The 8,145-nt window shown below is 48.2% G+C and overlaps 1 protein-coding gene across 2 annotated transcripts; it reads left to right on the top strand.

Annotated features, from left to right (window-relative positions):
* Positions 1 to 2,781: 2,781 nt before the first annotated feature.
* Positions 2,782 to 7,827, top strand: POLR3D (RNA polymerase III subunit D). 2 transcript variants are annotated; one of them, XM_036856323.1, is made up of 9 exons: positions 2,782 to 2,923; positions 3,151 to 3,320; positions 4,286 to 4,329; positions 4,942 to 5,093; positions 5,257 to 5,381; positions 5,590 to 5,758; positions 6,089 to 6,354; positions 6,761 to 6,913; positions 7,086 to 7,827. In XM_036856323.1, the coding sequence occupies exons 2-9, from the start codon at positions 3,156 to 3,158 to the stop codon at positions 7,206 to 7,208; spliced, it is 1,197 nt and encodes a 398-aa protein (XP_036712218.1). In that variant the 5' UTR covers positions 2,782 to 2,923; positions 3,151 to 3,155; the 3' UTR covers positions 7,209 to 7,827. The 2 variants fall into 2 exon arrangements, with proteins under 2 accessions (XP_036712218.1, XP_036712217.1); XM_036856322.1 differs by having other exon boundaries at positions 2,782 to 2,913; positions 7,086 to 7,824.
* Positions 7,828 to 8,145: the final 318 nt, after the last annotated feature.

Raw genomic sequence — 8,145 nt, 5'->3', positions numbered from 1 at the left:
TCTCTCATAATTAGTAGTTTTGAGCATCTTTTCATGTGCCTGTTGGCCATCTGCATTTCTTCTTTGGAAAAATGTCTATTCAGTTCTTCTGTCCATTTTTTAATCGGGTTGTTTGCTTTTTTTTTGATGTTGAGTTGTTATACTTCATTTATAGTTATTATACTCCATTTACAGTTATTATAAAATATTGGCAGTATTCCCATTGTTGTACAAGATATCCTTGTAGCTTATTTTACACCTAATAGTTTGTACCTACTATTGTACCCCTACTCCCAGATTGACCATTCCCCACTTCCCTCTTCCCACTGGTAACCACTAGTTTGTTCTCTATATATGTGAATCTTCTTTTTTGTTACATTCACTAGTTTGTTGTGTTTTTTAGATTCCACATATAAGTGATATCATATGGTATTTATCTTTCTCTTACTTATTTCACTTAGCAATAATGTCCTCCAAGTCCGTCCATGTTGCTGCAAATGGCAAATTTTCATTCTTTTTTATGGATGAGTAGTATTCCATTATGTGTATGTGTGTGTGTGTCTCTCTCTCTCTATATATATATAGATGCTTTTTAAAAATTTCCAAATTTTCTACAATGAATAAGTACCTTTGTAAAAAACAAAATAAAACAAAAACCTAGGAGCTGCTAGAAAGCTGCTGGACCTCAAAGCCCAGAGAATGAAATCAAAGCAGTTTTATCTAGTGCCCCAGTCAGAAGCTAAGAGCTGCTATGCGTAGCTCTGTAAGGGACAGGAAGAGTTTTCCTTTGTTTAGGTTTAGTTATATAAAACCAATATGGAGTAAAGAAGTTGAAAAAAGTCTGGTTTAGAAACCAATACAACAAAATATTAATATATTATTAAATTGACAAAAATTAAAAAAATTTTAAGAGCCAATACTCAAAAGAATGTGGCAAAATGTTATATATATTCTTATATATGACATACATTTATGTATACATTTTCTTACTGGTGATGCATAGCAGCACAACCCTTTTTGAAAGCAATTCAGCAAAATGGATGAACAACCATAAAATGTGCATGTTCCAAATGGTACAGCCACTGTGGAAACAGTTTGGCAGTTTCTGATAAAATTAAGCATACAACTATCATTCAACCCAACAATTGCACTTGTGGGCATTTATCCCAGAGAAAGAAAAACTTACACAAAAACCTGTACATGTGTGTTCATAGCAGCTTTATTTGTGATAGCCCCAAACTGAAAACAACCCAGATGTTCTTCAAAGGATGAATAGTTAAACAAACCATGGATATTCAGCAATAAAAAGGAATTATACGTGCATGATACATGCAACAACTTGGATAATCTCCAGGGAATTATGCTGAGTGAACAAAGCAATCCCAAGAAGTCACATATTGTATTATTCCATCTTTGAATGATTTCCACTCTGGAAATAACAAAACTATAAGATAGAGAACAGATTAGCAGCTGCCAGGGATGTGTGGGAGGGAGGGAAGTGTGGCTGTAAAAGGGCACTAGAGGATCCTTGTGGTAATGGAAATGTCTTGTATTTTGCCTATCAATGTAGATATTCTGGTTGTGATAGTGTGCTATAGTTTTACAATATGATACTATTGGGGAACCTGAGTAAAAGGTACTTGGGATCTCCGCATTGTTTCTTACAACTGCACGTGTTATCTACTATTATCTCAAAATTAAAAAATTTTACTTAAAAAAATAAAGTATGTCTTCTTTTGGCCAGTTATCAGAAGTCTGGAAATTTGTTCTAGGAATATAATCCAGAAGAAGAAAAAACTTTAAAGGCACCAGATGTTCACTACAGTGGTATTTACAATAGGGAAAAGAAACAATTTAAGTGTCCAAACAGGAACACAGACAAATTGTGACATAGCCACCCAAGAATTATGCAGTCGTTTGATGCATCAACAAAGCAACAAACGTTATTTGAAAAGGGAGGATTCAAAATTGTGGTACAATATGAAATCTCTGTGAGGGGGATTGTAATATATTACAGAAGTTTTAATAGTTATGCTATGTGAAATTCTAACAAATGTTTTCCTTCCCCCAAGCTATCTGTAATTACGTGGTTTTTACATGGTTTGGGTGTGGGGAACGACAGTAAAGGACATTTTTTTATGTTAAATTACAAATGTCGAAGTCACGATAAAAGTTCTTTAAATCTGTCCCTCAGAACCAACAGAACAAACTTCGTTTTTCAGCTTCCAGGGTGGGAACAAGAGTGCATACAAGGGCCCACAGTCACGAGCCCAGGGCAGGTGCCATTAGGCACCCGATTCATCCGCTGCAGCTGCTCCAGCGCTATGCCCACAGCCCAACCCCAGGATCCCACCAGGAGTCCGGGGAAGGGACCCCCGAACAAGGGCGAGGATGCAGCCCGGAGGTGCAGTGACCACTCCAAGGTCACCAGCGAGCTGGCAGTCGAGGCTCGGCCCGGCCCAGCCCAGAGCTCCCTGACTCTGAGTCGGGGTCTCGCTCTCTGCCCCGCGTCCCCCGCCCCAACCCAAGCTTCGACCCCAAGGCTCCGCAGCGGCGAACTCCCACGTTGCGTCCAGGCGGCCACCCGGCCCCCAGACCCTGAGCTGGCGCCCCCACCTCACGCCGCCAGCCCAGACCCCCCGAGCGCTGCAGCGTGGCGTGACCTAGACCATTCCCCGCTTCCTTTTTCGCCCTCTCAACCCAGCTTTTCCCGACTCCGGGAAGAACCGGGAAGAGAAGGCGGAGGGGAGCTAGGCGCCGCCGGATAAATACTGTGGCTCGGCCCCGCCCACCGACCTCACTTCCGCCCCGCGACAAGATGGCGGTGCCCGCGCCGTGCCACGCAGACTTCCGCCCGGCGCCGAGGTCCGGGGTCGACCGCGGGTCGCCTCGGAGGTGAAGTCGGGACGTGCGTGGTGCGGAGCTGCAGCCTGGGTGCGCTGGGGTGCGTCGTTGCCTCGTGCCTGGCCGGGAGCCTGGGGAGACGGCGAGCCAAGGGGTCTGGCCGCGGTGGTCCGGGGAGTCTCGCCACGTGGGAGGGGGAGGAGCTGAGACGCTGCGGGAGGGACGCGCTGACGGGGGGCGGGAGGCCACGTGGGTGGGGTTCCGCCCAGGGTCCGCGTGTCCTCCCCCTCGAGTGACTTTGTTACCCCTTTCCTCCTTCTCTCTCAGGCACCATGTCAGAAGGAAACGCCGCGGGCGAGCCCAGTGCTCCAGGAGGGCCCCGACCCCTCCTTTCTGGGGCGCGGGGGCTTATCGGGCGGAGGCCGGCGCCTTCCCTCACCCCGGGTCGCCTTCCCTCCATCCGCTCCAGGGATCTCACCCTCGGGGGAGTCAAGAAGGTACCGGACGGCACCTTTCTAAAGAAACCCAACTACCCTGAATTCCAGGCACCTGGGGGGTTTGACTGATGTTCCTGTAGGGCCTAGCGTGGTGTTGGGCCTCAGGAATCTTGTCCTCAGACTTACGCCTACAATTTCTGGGGAGCCTACCCTACCTTCAAATCAAGATACTGGGTACAAAATGTTGACATGGCTCTTAGAGATGACTGAAGAGCAGAGAATCTTGAGCAGTGTTTATTTCGTTTTTGTGTGTGTCTTGGATACCTTTAACAAACCCATGAAAGCCACGCAGACATAAACTTTGCCTTCAATTTAAGAGAGTTCTGAATTTGACCTGGATCCCAGTGTGCAAACTTCTGATCCAAAGTATTATGATTCTTAGGCATGGTATTAGAGGCTCTGAGTCCTTTCCTATTATGTTTATGACTGTAGATGTAAAGGGTAGCCTTTAAAGAATATGGGGAGGATGACAGCATAAAGCAGCCAGTTTTTGAAGACCACAGTTTACCTTTGGAAATTCTGGTGGCAGTCTAACCCGATCCTCTGTTTGTGAGTGCTGGCAGATCTGTCTTCCCTACTTGAGCCTTGCTGCTAGAGCTCTTTCCCTATGATACTGTCTGGTCTCTATAGCAGTTTGAAGACAAGGGGTGAGGTTAGGTAAATTGCTTTGCTGTTAGAAGCCCTGAGGGCTCTCTCCTTCCAGGGGGGAGAAGCTGAGGCTGCTATTTAAATGTTGTTTGATGCCCCTTTTCTTCTATGTGTAACTCCACTGTCACCATGACATGACATTCCTCCTTTTCAAACACATGTCCCTTTCTGTAAATCTTTGACAACAGTGTGGAATGTGCAGAAGAGAGCCATGTTGGTCTTTGTCCACAGAAGATGCCCCTTTGGAAGTTTTTATTTTCCTCTGTACTTTGGGATCAGAATTTACCAAATCAGTGACTCCTGTATTTTACTTTCAGAAAACCTTCACCCCAAATATCATCAGTCGGAAGGTCAAGGAAGAGTAAGTAGCTAGGCCTTCTGAATACTTGCCCCTTATTTACTTGTTCTGAATTTGGGCCTTTGGGGAAATAACTAAGTATGTGCCTCAGAAATTTAAATTTGTAGATTTAGTTCTTTTCAGTAGTGATTTTCAACCCTGGCTCCCAGGTGATTCTAGTGTGCAAGCTTTAAAAAAATACAGATGCCTGGGAGTCCATCCCTAAAATAGTGGTTTAACTTGTTTGCAATGAAACAGAGTGATTATCTTTTATAGCCAGAGTTGAGAGCCAGTAGTTTGGGCACAGATGTATCAGGTTTTCCCTTAAGTTCTTTTGCAATGCAGCTTTCCTACTCTCAGTCAATACCAAAAAATCCACATTTTGGGGCAGTCTCTATAATTCAACTTTTGAGTTATAGTTCTAACATACACTCTCAAACAAAAAGGTAAAGTACAGTAAACTGAAAGGACTCTGCTTCAGCAAGGAACTGAAAAAGGTGCTACACTTAAGATTGGGTGTTCTGCTTCTCATGATGTAGTTGTTAGCTCATGTGGAGCGGAGTGTATGGGAAAGTAAGACCAGTTCTCGGAGGCAGGGGAAGTGAGTGGTTTTCCTTAATCCAGTGTCTTTTCCAGGCCCAAGGAAGAAGTAACTGTCAAGAAGGAGAAGCGTGATAGGGATAGAGACCGACAGCGAGAGGGCCATGGACGGGGCCGGGGGCGCCCAGAAGTGATCCAGTCCCACTCTATCTTTGAGCAGGGCCCAGCTGAAATGATGAAGAAAAAGGGTACAAAGCTGCCGGGGCTCCGGGAGGAAGGAATTGGTGGATTTCAGTTCAGACTGCTCAAGAGAAGGGCAAGGGCGGTGGCATTCCCCTGCTTGCTCCCAGTTTAGTGTTCCTTGCTGTTGGCCCCTTCCTTACTCCTGGTGAGCTGGGTGCTTTCCCACAGGGAACTGGGATAAGACGGTGGATATGTCGGACGTGGGGCCCTCTCACATCATCAACATCAAAAAGGAGAAGAGGGAGACAGATGAAGAAACAAAACAGATTCTGCGTATGCTGGAGAAGGATGATGTAGGTACCAGCAGGCTGGGGGGATGGGGCTTCTTTGTGTGATGAAAAGCGCTTCAGGGGAACCAAGTCGGGGATGCAGAGCTCTCTGATGTCCCGGAAGCCTGGTGAGCGGCGGGAATCTTCGATTAGAAAAGGACTAAGGTGGACTGCACTCCAGGTATTTGTGTATGCTGGCCCCGCCATGTGACCCCCGACTTTTCTTTGGCAGTTCATCGATGACCCTGGGCTGAGGAATGACACTCGAAACATGCCTGTGCAGCTGCCGCTGGCTCACTCGGGCTGGCTTTTTAAGGAAGAGAATGAAGAACCAGATGTTAAACCTTGGCTGGCTGGCCCCAAGGAAGAGGATATGGAGGTGGACGTGCCTGCTGTGAAAGGTACTCTGTGTCAGTTAACATCTTGTCTCCTTTTCTCCAGCTGTCCCCCAAGAGCGAGTTTCCCAGACTGCTGCTGCTAAGCCGGTCCTCTCCCACTCCACAGGACCTGAGCACGCTCAGCGGGTTCATGCTGACGGGGATCAGTGGGCCCAGCCTGCGATACTCCTTTTTAAATAAGTCCCACAGCTCCTGGATCCCTCTTTCAAAGCAGAGTTTCCTTCCAGCTTCCTGGCTGAGTGACAGTGGAGCAGACCAGGCCGAAGGGATGGGTGCAGTGAGGTGGCATGGGGCGGCCACTGATAGCCCTTCCACTTCTATTATCTCGGGCAGTGAAAGAGGAGCCGCGAGATGAGGAAGAGGAGGCCAGGATGAAGGCTTCTTCCAGAGCAGCCAGGAAGACCCCGGGCCTCCCGAAGGACGTGTCCGTGGCAGAGCTGCTCAGGGAGCTGAGCCTCACGCAGGAGGAAGAGCTGCTGTTCCTGCAGCTGCCAGACTCACTCCCTGGCCAGCCGCCCACTCAGGACATCAAGCCTATCAAGGCAGAGGTGCAGAGCGAGGACGGACAGATGGTGGTTATAAAGCAGGAGAAAGACCGGGTATGTTCACGATTGAGTTCTGTGAAGATGCAGGGGACCAGGAGGGGAAAGAGCCACCTGTAGGGGGAAACAAAGATGTGCCACCCACGCTGAAGTGAGAGAATAATATGCATTTGTTCTTTCTGCCCGTGAGGGCCTTGGGGCTTTGTACTTCAATCCCAGTTGTATGTGTGTTTTTCACAATGAAATATTTTGAATGTGTACAAATGAGAAAACATAAACTCTCATATACCATCACCCAGCTTTATCAGTTACTGATATTTTGTCCATTTATTTATGTTTGCTGTGGTTTTGTTTTGTTTTTTGACCAGTGTCAGGCAGCCCCAGGAAAAGGCCCTGTCTGGGGAGCTAAAGGATGGAGGGAGCGGCTCCGTACCCAGTTTCCATCCCCTCATTGTCTTCACAGGAAGCCAGGCTGGCAGAGAATGCTTGTACCCTGGCTGACCTGACAGAGGGTCAGGTCGGCAAGCTGCTCATCCGCAAGTCAGGGAAGGTGCAGCTCCTCCTGGGCAAGGTGACTCTGGACGTGACCATGGGGACCACCTGCTCTTTCCTGCAGGTGAGAGCCTGCTGGGTTGGGACGGAGGCTCTTCAAGGCATTGAGGAGTGTTGAGGACTTGGTGCTGAATATAGAGGAAGGGTTCTTGGGATTATCACGTTAAAATCACGGGACTGAGCGAGTGATAGGCTGTGCGGTTTTGGTTCTCATCTCTGTCTCTCTTGATGGGCAGGAGCTGGTGTCCGTGGGCCTTGGAGACAGTAGGACGGGTGACATGACAGTCCTGGGACACGTAAAGCACAAACTTGTATGTTCTCCCAATTTTGAATCCCTGTTGGATCACAGACACCGGTAAAATGAGCAGATGGAGGGTGGTGGTGATCGTGTCCACAGCTGCTGCCTGCCCAGACGTTTTGTTCTCAAATCTGTTCAGCCCAGAAGGCGCCTGTTTAGCCCACCCGCTCCAGCCATTGTCCCAGTTTTCCGCACATGGCTCCTTCCCGCAGCAGCTGTGAACGGCGCAGTGACCTTCCCACAGCACAGAGACTGCACACCCTCGCTGCTGGGGGGCTTGTCCCTGCTATTTATTTTTATATTTATGGCTTAGCTCTTCAACTGACTGCATCCTCCCACGGTCTGGGAAAGGACGGGCTCCTTCTCTGGTGACGTCTTTGTTCTCAGGGTAGGAAGTGTACGGACAGCTGCTGCTCCCTCCTTCCCCCCAAGAGGCGGCGCCAGAGAGAGAGCAGGGACTTCTGAATCTGAGACTCAGCCCCAGCTCTGTCCATTACTAGTTGTGTGACTGGACAAACTACCTAACGTTTCTGAGCCTCATACTCCTCATCTGACAAAAATGAGGACCATACCTACCTCACAGGGTTGGCATGAGGAAGCAGCGGAATATTGTCGATGAAAACTTGCACAAGGCCAGACATACACAGTAGGCGCTCAATAAATGTTAGTTTAGTTTCCCTTCGACTGAATCTATTTTCAAACAAAAGAGAGATTCTGAGAATCTCAGATAAAGTGAATGGAGCTGCTTCATCCCACATTCTTACTCTGTGTCCTGTCCCCGCAGCGTGATGCTCTGACAGTTTGGGTTTGGGCCCTTCTATGCCCTTTTTTTCCTAAGCACTCTTAGGCAAGTGCTTCCTGTTTATTGCTGCGCGGCCCTAGCTGTAGGTGCCATCAGAAGTGACAAAGTCAGAGACTCACTCCTCCCAGTGCCCTACAGATGCCTTCGGGTGACATGGTGGTCCCAGGACTCCCTCCACCCTCACTCCTGCAGTAAG

The sequence above is a fragment of the Balaenoptera musculus genome, chromosome 6 (assembly GCF_009873245.2).
Source record: "Balaenoptera musculus isolate JJ_BM4_2016_0621 chromosome 6, mBalMus1.pri.v3, whole genome shotgun sequence".
Classification (NCBI taxonomy): domain Eukaryota; kingdom Metazoa; phylum Chordata; class Mammalia; order Artiodactyla; family Balaenopteridae; genus Balaenoptera; species Balaenoptera musculus.
This window is presented reverse-complemented; position numbering and strand designations above follow the sequence as displayed.

Excerpts from the sequence above, each read along its gene's own strand:
- POLR3D (XM_036856323.1), top strand. The coding sequence starts at position 3,156 with ATGTCAGAAGGAAACGCCGCGGGCGAGCCCAGTGCTCCAGGAGGGCCC. Across the intron at positions 5,759-6,088 it reads GGACGTGCCTGCTGTGAAAG|TGAAAGAGGAGCCGCGAGAT; the intron begins GTACTCTGTGTC and ends TATCTCGGGCAG. Across the intron at positions 6,355-6,760 it reads TAAAGCAGGAGAAAGACCGG|GAAGCCAGGCTGGCAGAGAA; the intron begins GTATGTTCACGA and ends TTGTCTTCACAG.